At 43.5% G+C, this 12,674-nt stretch overlaps 1 protein-coding gene across 3 annotated transcripts in view; it reads left to right on the top strand.

Moving 5' to 3' along the window:
* The window catches only part of LOC115409171 (chloride channel protein 1-like), a 44,982-nt gene that overhangs the window by 12,813 nt on the left and 19,495 nt on the right, over nt 1-12,674 (top strand). For all 3 annotated transcript variants that reach the window (XM_030120192.1, XM_030120191.1, XM_030120193.1), the window contains exons 2-11: nt 3,818-4,124; nt 5,009-5,140; nt 5,496-5,629; nt 5,744-5,821; nt 5,945-6,023; nt 6,915-7,040; nt 7,483-7,567; nt 7,747-7,848; nt 7,981-8,065; nt 11,153-11,308. In XM_030120192.1, the coding sequence (XP_029976052.1) occupies nt 3,818-4,124; nt 5,009-5,140; nt 5,496-5,629; nt 5,744-5,821; nt 5,945-6,023; nt 6,915-7,040; nt 7,483-7,567; nt 7,747-7,848; nt 7,981-8,065; nt 11,153-11,308 (1,284 nt within the window). The remainder of the gene's footprint in view (nt 1-3,817; nt 4,125-5,008; nt 5,141-5,495; nt 5,630-5,743; nt 5,822-5,944; nt 6,024-6,914; nt 7,041-7,482; nt 7,568-7,746; nt 7,849-7,980; nt 8,066-11,152; nt 11,309-12,674) is intronic.

The raw sequence follows: 12,674 nt of genomic DNA, 5'->3' as shown, positions 1-12,674 counted from the left end.
CCTTCCCTATTTTAGAAGACCTTCATATGCATTAGGTTTGACTTCAAATGACGGCTTATAGCGGAACGCAGTCGCATTCATCTGTACACATGTAGCCACATACAGAGGCATGTGGACAGCAGAGGGCTTTTCAATGACATTGTTTCCACAGTATGAAAACAGCAGGACCATCGCTGAGAGAGCATCCTGATATATGTTGAAGATGTTGACTTTTAGTCATCTACCTGGAGAACCAAGAGGTTTTTCAGGAAGTGATGAGTGATACTCCAGTTGGGTGCTAATAAACAGCTTTAGAACAGGAAGTAGTCGTGTCAAGATTAATCCTTTATAGCTCCTTAATGGAGCGAAAGTATGAGTGGATGGTTTTTTTTTTTCTCTTTTTTTTGTGACTCATGGTTCTGCGAAAACTCACACAATGTGATGACTGCAAAACCAATAAAAGCTTGGCTAACCTTAAGTTACTTACACTCCAACAGGCCACTGGCTTCACTCTTATTGTCAAGATAAACCAGGATTAGGTGGAACAACGATGACCTGAGCCGTGAGATCAATTAGCAGATCTGCTGAAAGAAACTGGCTGAAGACTTGTATGTGTGTGACTTGCAATGAAAGCTTCAAATGCTGGACTTACAATTGAGTCCAACAGTAGGCTACACTAAATATTGCATATTGCACTTTCTTCAAGTCAATCACCAACTCTTTTCAATGTTTTCCAACTGCTGAGAGGTAAAAGAGTTAATTCACTGGTTAGCATTGACAGGTCGGCAATAACGAATGTATGAATGTTGACAACGACATAACTAGCTTTGATTGGAGCATCATTGATTTGTCAGCTCAGGTCTCAGGGTTTTTGTGATAACTTTATGCTCTGGTTCACGGTGATGCAGGATCAGTGGTGTGTTTGACTTGTCTGGATCCTACACACTCGTGATTTCTACTGTATGACATTCTTTCACAAATGTTTTAAGAACATCTAGATTTTGCACACTAAAGTTCCTCCTCTTATTGCTGTGCTGAAAGTTTACAAGAAAAAAAAACACTTTCAGATAAAAAATTGCCACCTTTCATTTCAAAATTCGGCAATTTTGTGGAGAACAGATAAACTGCTGTTACCGGTCCCTCCACTTGGTGTAGTGATTGAGCTGCTCGGACGTGTTTACAGCCATCGCTGAACATCAGCAGATTCACTAAAGCTTTAAAAATGTAGCTTTACAGTGAAGTTTTAAAGCTTCCTATTTCCCGTCTTCCTGTCCTACAAGCGAGAGTAAAAGACAACACTGGAGAAACTGAGGGATGTGATAAAACATTGAAATGAAGACTGATGGTGAAAGAGAGGTGTGGGAAGTGTAATGAGGAATATTGGATCACACTGGCCCTAAATTTAGCCCAGAGTAGTGTTTCAACAGCAAAGCGTGAGCGAGGGAAAGAAAGGAGGAAGAGCACGGTGCAGCGAAGGAAGGGGGTAGAGGAGTTCAGGTGATTAGTGCCGGCTCGGGTTTCATCGGTGCAGAAGGAAAACAGGAAAGAGGTAAAGTAGGGACAGCGCGAGGTCTTTGGATTTCTTACATAGCGAACTCTGAGGTGATCTTTCCCTCAGCTGTATTTGGGTCATTACAATTCCAAACAGAAAGCCTGGCTCGCTCCGTCAGATTGTGCAGTAGTTGGATTAACTACTTTCATCAAAGCTGATGTGACCTGAACAGAGTGACCTGTGTTATAAATAACCAGCATTTTTTTAAATTGCAAATCTTCATGTAGAAATTTAATTGTTTTAGTGTCCTCCATCTAGTATGCCGCTTTATTAACTTTAGAGTTAGAAATACAATCAAACAGACTCACATTCAAGTGGAACAAGACTACACAGTGTTGTTTCACAGCAATAAAATTAAAAGTGATTCTATACACTCACTGGCCACCGGTTCAAATACTTACTCACCCGGACAGCTTGTCAGTCCATCACTTGACAGGAAGTGAGAACGAGGCAGAAAAGAGATCGACTCAGATCGTGGCGTGGTTGGTGCCAGACGGGCTGACGTCGGTATTTGACAAACCGCTGATCGACTGGCATTTTCACAGTCATTAGTCTCTAGGGTTCACAGAATGGTCTGAAAATGAGGAAATATTCGGTGAGTTGGCTCTTTGCTGATGCGAGGAGGTTCAACATGGCAGAAAGGCAGCAGCAACCAAAATAATGACTCTGTGAATAATGAGCACACTGGGGGTCGCGCCTGTCAGCTGAGACCAGCACAGTTCACACAGGCTCACCAAAACCGAGTAATTGAAGATGGAGAAAATGTTGCCTGGCCTGATGAGCCTCGATTTCAGCTGCTGATGGTAAAGTCAGACCAAACATGACAGCCTGCCTTCATTGTTTCAGACTTACGGCTGCTTCCAGCAGGACAGCACCGTGTCAGAACATTTAACTCATCTGAAACACTTCTTTGTTGGGCTAATAGTCTCTCAGTTGCTAGTGGGTGTGAGTCAGTGTGTGTCTGTGCGACTGTCTCTGTGTTAATCCTGTATTGGACTCACTTTTTCATATGTAACCTGGAGACTGTCAGCAGAAAAACAGACACATGAGGTCTTATTCCATATCCAAATGCTTTGTAAGTCATTTCTCTTTCACTAATTGAGTTAATGGCTGAAGCTCAGAGCGTCTCATTGAAGCTGTCACACAAAGACATAAAAGAGGAAGAGGACAGAGTAAAGAGTCGGTGAATAGTGTTTGCATCAAGAGTTGCCTCTTAGATTTGATGGGCAGGCTTTTGTGGACACATGAAACAGTTTTGAGTGGAATCCGTGGTGTTGACAGGTGTCTGTCTTTAGGTCATGAATCATATCAGGTGACGGTGGAAGACGTTCCTGTTCATGTGAAAAACTGTCACTCTTGAAGTCCGCGGCTCACGGTAAACTGCTGCTCCGATCAGCTGAGCCGTGTGGTACAGTTAACATAAACTACAGGAGCAGCGACACATCCGCGCCTCCCGTTGTCTGTCTGTGTCGCGTGCCGGCATTCAGTTACACCACATTGTGTGTGTTTTTGCTGCTCAAGTTTCATGTGCGCACACACACACACTCACTCACTCACTCGTGTGCCTGTCTACATCCATCAGTCACTCACCCCGTCTGTCCATGAACCTGCTAAATCAGAAGCTACTGAAAGGTTAGCTCGCTGACGTTCGAAAGGTCGACGCCACGCACAGCTTACCAGCATGTCACTTGTTTTCCTGGACTGCTGTTGTCTGCTGCCAACTGAACAATGAGTAATTATGGTGCAGCGCTGCAGGGATACAGTCTGTCAGATACGCAGGGCAGTAGATATTTTTTGTGTGATTGTAATTCTGAGCAATATCGGTGTATCTCTGATTGCCCTATAATGGAAAAACTAATGTACAAACTCCACACAGGAAGGCCCTTTTTTCATATCAGTATTTGAGGATATCCGTTGATAAATAATGAGGTGGGTTTATGGTGAGAAGACGACAAAGCAGAGGAAAGAGGACATCCTGCTGGTGAGGAGTGAGAGAGGGAATTAATCTCTTTCCCAGATGTCCCTGGCAGTTTTCATGGAGAGTGTCCAGAGGCGATAAATTAGAGGCAGAGCCCATGTTTCCGCTTCCATTAGAGCTGTTTGGGTCAACACGTGGTCCGCCTATTTTTACTCTGGGCCCTTCTCTGTCAGCCTGCCAAAAGAATACTACCACACTCTCTCTGGCTCAGCTATTACCTGCCCATGTGCATGTTTCCGTCTGATGAATGAATTCTCAACCTCCTGCCTTTCTGAAGCAATTGATTAGTGGTACTGGTTGGTTCACAGCTCTATGGGGAGTACCAGGAACACCAGGGGGGGTCCGGCAGACGGGAGGCCACACGACTGCTGACAGAGAGGCAGATCAAGAAACATGGCAGCCACCACCGCGGCCACGGGAGGGCACGGCACGGACACGGCCGCCGGAGCCACGGCCAGAATGGGTTCCACGGTCGCCACGGACACCAGCACAGCTACCACCGACACAGGACCAGGCATCAGTCCGACATGGAGACGGAGGCCGCGGAGGAGCAGCCGGCCGAACCCGAGCTCACGTCGTCCATGAAGAAGAAGCGGTCCTACTCCAAGTGTAGAGGTGAGGGCAGGTGGATGCTGTGGGCGTCACAGTGCGCTGTCCACGCTAATATCTGATACAATTTAAAAGAAAAAAACACAAAATTGAGTCACGCTGTGTATCGTCACATCCTGTTTTTGTGCGTAACCTAAACATTTTCAATTAACTGATCTGGGACGTTTTTTTTTCTGAATTCAAAGAACAGAAAAAAAAATATTTTGGGTGTCAAAGAGCAACAGCATTGAAAGAAAACTACAATTTAGGTCATTGCATAAAAAATCGTTAGAAACCTCTTGTCAAGATAAGCTTTGATTTGTTTCACATCTGTGTTGTCAAAGTTTAGAACTTTCTGGGATAGGAAGCTGTAAAACACGCTTGAAAACATTACATCTGTCACTGGAAACATGAAATGTTTTAAGACTTTTCACTATCAATATAATTATATGTTCTTCAAAATCTATTGGAGCAGAATTGTGTATTTTGAAAAAATGTGATAACCTGGAGTACAATGTCTTTACACTGTAGTTCACATCAAAAAACCAACAATGTCATGCCATTTTTTGCTATATGTGAACTTAAAAAAGTGAAATCTGTAAAAATACAGATGTTTCACAGAGCTAACTGAGCTACTGTTATGCTATCGTCACGTGGAAGTGTCGATGTAGAGTGAAAACAGTCTGAAGAGGAATGAAACTGATGGATCAGGTCAACACTGGAAATGAAAAATGGTTCTCAGGTGACTTATCTGGTTAAGTGAAGGTTCAATAATGAAAAACAGGAATGCTTTCAAATGTTTCTATTCATTATTGAAGTGTTGTTTTGAAGGTGGGCCTTTACCTTGAGCCATTGCTTCAGATCCACGTCTCTCGCTCTTCATGGATGTTGTGATTGTGTTGTTTTGTCAGATTGCATCGCTCGGGTGCAGCGGTTCCTCGTGACCAGACTTGGAGAGGACTGGATCTTCCTGGTCCTGCTGGGCATCACCATGGCTCTGGTCAGCTGGACCATGGACTACGCCAGCGCGAAGAGCCTGCAGGGTAAAGCAAATGTTGAAATCATCCGCCATGTCATTTTCTTGTGGTCTGCTCTCTCTCCCTTCACCTTTCATCCCTCGCGTTTCCTTTCCTTTCCTGCGATTCCTTCATTTCCAGCCTATAAATGGATTTACAGGGAGCTGAAGGGGAACATCCCCCTGCAGTACCTGGCCTGGGTTTCCTATCCTCTGGTCTTCATCCTTTTCTCTTCTGTCTTCTGTCACCTGGTTTCCCCTCAAGCTATTGGTCTGTACCAGCATCCTCCTTTTGTGTGTCTGAGCTCCATTTAGCCGTCATGTCTCATCAATAGTCGTCACATGATGGTGTTCACTCCTGTTTATTACTCCCTCTGTCGCAGGTTCTGGTATCCCCGAGTTAAAGACCATCCTCAGAGGTGTGGTGCTGAAAGAGTATTTGACCCTGAAGGCTTTCGTGGCGAAGGTCATCGGCCTGACAGCAGCTCTGGGCAGCGGCATGCCTGTGGGGAAAGAGGTGAGTGAAGCCAGAACAATAAGGCCGCCCAGGTTTTCTCCCTTTTGCTTTTTTTGCAGCTGTTTCAGTCGCTACTGTTTGACGGCATTTTCCAGTTGTTTGCTCTGCACTCAGGGCCCGTTTGTTCACATTGCCAGCATCTGCGCAGCTGTTCTCAGCAGGTTCATGTCTTTCTTCTCAGGAGTTTATCAGGTAAGCTTGAATTTCAATACACATTTTAAACCAAAGTCTCTACTGTCTGAGACATTCCTCATCTATATATCATTTTTTTTTTTCTGTTGTTTGAATGCTGCCTCCTCCTCTCTGCATCAGTAGAATCCATACTGCTACACAGACATCCTGACAGTGGGCTGTGCTGTCGGGGTCGGCTGCTGCTTTGGAACTCCACTCGGAGGTATGCAGCCACTTTCTCACTCATCTCCCCTCAGTCCTATTAGATATTTTTCATATTACCAGATCAGACTGTACAGTCTGTGTGTCAAGTCTATTATTTACAAGTATTTCTGGGAACAAATTGATCGGTCTGTAATTTTAGGTTGAAACTGTGGAGTCAAGGCTCATTAAATATGAATATTTTTTTAATTCATTTTCAGATTTTAGTTTTGTTTTTGATATGCTAGAACTTAAAGAGATAGGAGAAGTGTTCCTGAAGTACTGCAATAGGTCATATGTCAATAAATCAGTTTCATAGATCACCTGTTGGTCAGTGGCAGACCGCTAGGCATCCAGGAAATGGACTACAGGGATCACATTCATGGAGCCGAAGCTCTCCTGAACCAGAGACGGAGTCAGAATAGAAGAAAGAACACTTTTCACATAAAAGTCCATGTTGCATTTCATTCATACTTCAGTTTTTGTGGGAAGTATCTGCAAATTTGTAATTCTGTCTCAACTGCTGATGCTCCACCATGTTTCATCAAGTCGTGAGTCTTCCCCTTCTTTCTGCTGACATAAAGAAACCGAGTTTCTTTCCCTTCAGTGTTTTCTTCCTGTCCACAGTGATTAGCCACTCAGACGCTTTCCTAACCAATAGAGTTGTGACTGACCTGCAGAAACTCTTTAGAAAGTGGAACATGACCACAGAGGCTTCATGAAGCTTCGGCAGCTCCGCTGGCCGACGTCAGTTTGATGGAAACTGATGTTTGTTGAGCTCACTTTCAATGCTTTTTTCTTTTCTTTTAAGATGAACTGAACTGTCAGATTTTCTCTAACTCTCCTAACAAATGCTCCTGCCGGTATCCCACCCTAGTAATGGTTCTCTGACCCTCTTTCCTTCCCCCTTCAGGTGTGCTCTTCAGCATCGAGGTCACATCCACCTACTTTGCTGTGAGAAACTACTGGAGAGGATACTTTGCTGCCACTTTCAGTGCCTTCATATTCAGAGTTCTGTCCGTGTTCAACAAGGACGCAGGTATGAACGGGACTGGGTCTGTTCGACCCTGCATGTACATTGTTATGTTACTGTCTGTTCTCCTGTCTTCAGCTGGGGGGCGCCCTCACACTGCGCTCCACCTCCAAGTCAAGTGTCATGTTTTTGTGGCTACACTGACCTCTCCCCGCAGTCTGGTGTCATCCTTCAAAATGTAGCAGCAGGACATTAAACACAGAATCAGTGGGAAAACAGTCAGATTTTATTTAAATGATGCATCTTTGGGCTCTGTGTGATTTCGCTCTCTCTCTCTCTATGTATGCACACACAAACTTAAAAAGCCCCAGAAACTGGCTTAAGGAACAACCGATCCATTCATTATTTTGAGGCTAAATCTTGTTTTTGACATGTTGAAGCTGATAGTTTACATTCAGATGTTATCAGGGTGTGAAAGTCTCCATTAATGTCTCGCATGTCTTTCCAGTCACCATCACAGCTCTGTTCAGGACAAACTTTCGCATGGACTTTCCCTTCGACCTCCAAGAGCTGCCGGCCTTCGCCATCATTGGGTGAGCAGAAGTCTTTTTTTTTTTTTTTTGTTTTTATGTTTAACCCTTCTTTGAAGCATCTCAAAAGACTGTTTGTCTTATCTAGAAGAAATGGAGAAAATGTATGACATGCTTCAGTTCGTCCTCCAGTCTCTGTTTAGGTTGTTTAGGCCTCACTGACATTCATTTGTTGCGTTCAGGATCTGCTGTGGGTTTCTGGGGGCGTTCTTCGTCTATCTCAACAGACAGGTGGTGCTCTTCATGAGGCGACCCAACGCCATGACCCGCTTCCTGATTAAACAGTGAGTCTGTGTGCAACAGCGCTAAATCTAGTGTCCAAACACAGTCTGTTTATGACCATGGAGTTATTTTGTGATTTTCTGTATGCATTATGGTCGATTGTCTGACTGGCCCGGTTCTCTGCTCTCTCCCAGCCGGCTGGTTTTTCCTGCGGTGGTAACGCTGGTCATCGCCACCCTGACCTTCCCGCCCGGGTTCGGCCAGTTCATGGCTGGAGAGGTCGGAGTTTTTCTCTTGTCTGTCGATCTTGACTCACTGTGTATTAACACGACAGAGTGATGTGCATGTAAATATACTTGTGTCTGCCCCGAAGGATGAAAGATACAGAAAATCTAATGTTTACCGAATTGAGTAATACACTCATTATTTGGGAAAAGCAGTGTTGAGAATAAACCCACAGACTTAAAGATCTTCGGGCTTTTTCCACTGGGTTTTGATGTAAAATGTCATCTAATGCCACTTTCACACTGAAACCTTTCTTTAAAGCTATCGATCAATACATGGCTCAGTGGATCAACGGTGGAATTGGTCCTTTTCTCAATTTTCAGAGTGTTTCCATGGTGTTTAAACCAAATCAGCATATTTCTGCTGAGTGTCTGTGGCGTCTTTATTTTATGGATCATAGCAGGAGCAGCAGTGTTTAGATACGATGATCAGTGTGGGTCAGCTGTGTTTTAGAAAATGGTTTTGAACTTGAAAAATATTGCTTTTATATCTTTAAATGTAGTTTATGTTGTGGCTTAATGTTTTGGACCACTGTGAAATTAAATTCCAGCAGTAAAAGTAAAACTCAGAGCTAAGCAGCAGTGACTCAGTGCAAAAAGCTGTTCTGTTTATTATTATTATTGTTTTTTTTGTTTGTTTTTTTTACGGATATTTGTAACAGTTAACAGCTTTTGGACTTTTTAACAATGCACCACACGGCTCTACACTTCTGCTGCTGAATGAATGTATGCAAATCTTAAAACAAAAACTAAACTATTTAACAAAAAATGGTAATATTCCAGCATAATACCATCGCTTTCCTTCACTGATGTATTTCATGTATTGAAACAAAGAAATTGTAAAATTCACACTGGAATCATACGCTGAGGAGGAAAGAGCTGGTGCATCACAGTAAATTCACATAAATGCATAAAAGCTAAAAATGGCTCGTGTTTAAACATGTGGAAACATTTCTGAGCAGTTTGCCTCGAGCCAAGTTTCACTCAGGGTTTGATAAAATGGGACAGAAGGTTAAAAAAAAAAAAAGCAGGACGCCGCAGTGTTTTAAATAATTGGATTACCATTCAGGTTATCAGCTGTCAGCCCTGTTGTTAATGTGTGAACTAAAAAGAAAACAGTGCGCTTATATTTAGAATATTGTGTTCATGTGCACGTGTGTCCTCATGGTGGTGGTAGTGTGGCTGTTTCTGCATGAGCGGAAGGCGAGTCCCTCGCCCGCCGTCTGCTCTGCTCGCACAAAGGGAGTTTCAAGGTGAAAGCTGCGCTGCAAGCTCATCATGTGCTTCACACACACACACACACTCAGAATAGACAAATTAGTGCGAACCAGGTGTGTCGCTTTACACGTGTACCCATGCATATGCCAGCCAGTAAACACCTTCGACGCGCTGGCATTGTGCAAACGTCTCGCACCTCTTTAACCGGCGGTTTGATGGCAGCTGCGGAGTGAGTCTGAATCTGAGAGCGATCGGGGTCACGATAAGGGACGCGTGCGATTAGTGGGCCGAAGGATCAAATGTCCCAAGGTGCGAGTTGTATTATAAAAGAGGAATAATCCGAAGCTCATCTGAAAAGCACCGGTTCACCGAGAAGTGAGATGATCTAAATTTAAATCATTTTACTTTAGAAAGTCACAGACCTCTGCACAAAATTGGCTGTGTCGGAGAGCGCTTCCTTTTCCCTCTTGGAGAATGTATATTTTTAACTTTTGAGCGGTGAAATCCTTCGAATCCAACCCAATGGCTCAGTGTGGAGTGACATAAAAAGAAGCAAAAGACGAGATTAAATGCTACAAGGGTTGTGAACCAGACGTGAACCCACAACTTCAAAAAGGAAGGGGAAAGCCAATTACACCCGGCCGTGCCGAAGCCCTCGCAGAGCCGCCAGATCCTTAGCCTTCGCTCTCGCACTGGGATTTCAACCTCCAACTCAAGGAGGAAGATCCAAAGTTTAGAAAAAAATAAAACTCAATCGAAATAGTGTCGGTGTTTTTTTTCCCCCCCTGTGGCGGCATTATTCAGATGTGTTTGTAAAAACAGCGATTTGTTGCTCTTTGCAAATTCTGGAGGCTCCTATGCAAATGTGGAGCGAAGTGGCTGAAGTGAATTAGTCACTGGTGAGTCAGCTGAATGAGTCAGTGGCCAAGGCCGCCGCTGCCCTCTGTTTCCAGCTTTCTGCTTGATTTCCTGCCTCTTTATCCCATTTCACTTTCTTCCTCTCTTCCTTTTTATGATTTTCATTCTTTCCTGTCTTTCTCTTTCATGTCTTCCTTTTCTTCCATCGTTTCTCTTGTACCTGACTTTCTTCTTCTTCTTCTGTCACCTTACTTTTCTCCCTCTTTTCATTCTCTCTTTGGCTTCAACTCCTCCTACAACCAGTCATCTTGTTTTTCTTCCTTCTCACCTCTTCCTCTCTCCACTACCTGCTCTGGTCCAGAATCCTCCTCAGCATCCCGCCATCCCAGCTTCACACTCATTCCTCTTCACCTTCTCTGTTAATCCTCCCACACTCCTCACTACAACTTTTTTTTTTATTATTTCTGTATCACACTGCTCACTGGGATGATTTCATTCAGTTTGTGGATTGGTTTCTGTGTATTCTCGATGTTGTTTGGTGTATAGAATGAGAAGATATGCTGACAATAAAAATTAGTCAGATGTCGCTCACAGTTTAATCCTAAGTCAGCGCCTCAAGCTACTTTCTGCTGCAATAGAAATGTTTTATTAATCCCAGAGAGAAATCATTTGCAGCGAAGCATTCTATTTTTGCTGTTTGATAACTTCACAATGCTTCTTTGTTACCAGTCTGTTCCTCAAAGTGAAAATATACGGCTAAAGTCGACACATAAAATATACTGACAAGCAGCTTTTGAGTGTTTCACCCTCGTACACTCGTCCAGAAACCAGGCTAAATAAATCTTGTCTTCATCATTTGTTTAGTCGAGCTGTGATTCAACAATCGGCTGTCACAACGCCAGCCTGCAGATTTCACGTTTTGTGTTTTCCAGATTTTGCTGAAACTCTCAGACCTGTGACACATTAATATTTATGTTTCTCCCTGTTCTATTTATACTCTGTGCAGCTGATGCCCAGAGAGTGCATCAGCTCGCTGTTTGACAACTTCACATGGACGAAGATATCGGCTTCTCCTCCTCCCGTCGGTCTGGGCCGCTCTGCCGCCTGGCTGCACCCCGACGTCAGCGTCTTCATCATCCTGCTGCTCTTCCTGCTCATGAAGGTGTGTGTGTGTGTGTCTGTGTGTATCTGTAGCCCGGGTTACAAGGGTCCAAAAATTCAAATCATAATTGTACTCTTAGCTCAATGAGAACTTTCTCTTAAAGCGTTGTGAGCAAATGATAAGAAATACATGTCACAAGAGTCTGTTGAAAGATCTGAAGGTTTATTGTCTGAGAGCAAAGTGCTGTTTAAACGGTAGCTTCATTAGCATCCAGACAGTGTCCCGGTGGAGGACAGAACTCGGGGGGGGGGGGGGGGAATGAGACCACAGATGGAGAGCGTCCAGACAGAGAAATGACTCCATAAATCTGAACTGAGTGTCAGCAGCAGAGCGATCGGCACACACGTCTGCTCAAGACTCCTCAGATAACACACACACCCATTTCTGCATCTTTGTAATTAACCTTTGGTTTTTATAGTAGAGCCACACATCTGTCCATTATCACAGAACGTCAGTCAGCAAATCTGAATAACTGAACAAGGTAGAGACGGGTTTCATCTGACAGCGAGTCTGATGACTTCACAGCAGAGCTCAGAACTCTCAATCCAGTCGTCCAAATAGACTCAAAAGGCGAAACACGATTGGTTTCACAGGTTAATGGAGGAAGAAGGTATTTTATCCACTTTTGAGTCCGATTTCGACATGTTGTAATCACAATCTAGGATTGCTTTAGAACCTTGTTTAAAAATAAACAAAATATATGTTCTGTGAAATCTTTATTATATTATCACCAGACGCAGGGGTGTACTCTGAGTTCTGCCTTCTTGTTAGGAAACGGTGAAGTCAGACATAAAATACTTAATTTCACGAGTATATAAAAACAATCACTTTCTTCTTTAAATACTCTGAATCCTGACCCGCTGACTTTCTCAAGCATCAAGCTGTTATTGCTGTTAAACTCTGTAGCTCCAGGACGTTTGGAAGTTCGTTATGAATACAAAAAGCAACTTTTCAGATCACACAGAAGTCACGTGCCAAAGTAGTCTGACTGTTCTTTCTTTGTACAGAAAAAATTCGAAGATTTTCAGCTGGAAGCAAAGTGTGCCTTTCAACGGATAATTTAAGTGAAATATGAATATTTTATATCAACCATTTAGTTAATTCCATTTTCTTTTCACTTGATCCATTTTCTGAATTTCCAAAATAATTCAACCAAATGCTCCCATTTCCTGTGGAAGATCCACACAAATCTTTTCTTTTTTCGGTCCGTGGTCTATTTTTTGCAGTGTGTAAAGTCAAATTAGACAAAAATGCCGCTCATATAATCCAATCAACAGGATATTACAGCCTGTCACTCAGCATCACACACTGCTCTGGTTTCCTCGTGTCGCTGCTCAGTTGAGCGGAGCGACTCCCCCGTAGTGAA

This window comes from Salarias fasciatus, chromosome 22, assembly GCF_902148845.1.
Source record: "Salarias fasciatus chromosome 22, fSalaFa1.1, whole genome shotgun sequence".
NCBI classification, from domain to species: domain Eukaryota; kingdom Metazoa; phylum Chordata; class Actinopteri; order Blenniiformes; family Blenniidae; genus Salarias; species Salarias fasciatus.
This window is presented reverse-complemented; position numbering and strand designations above follow the sequence as displayed.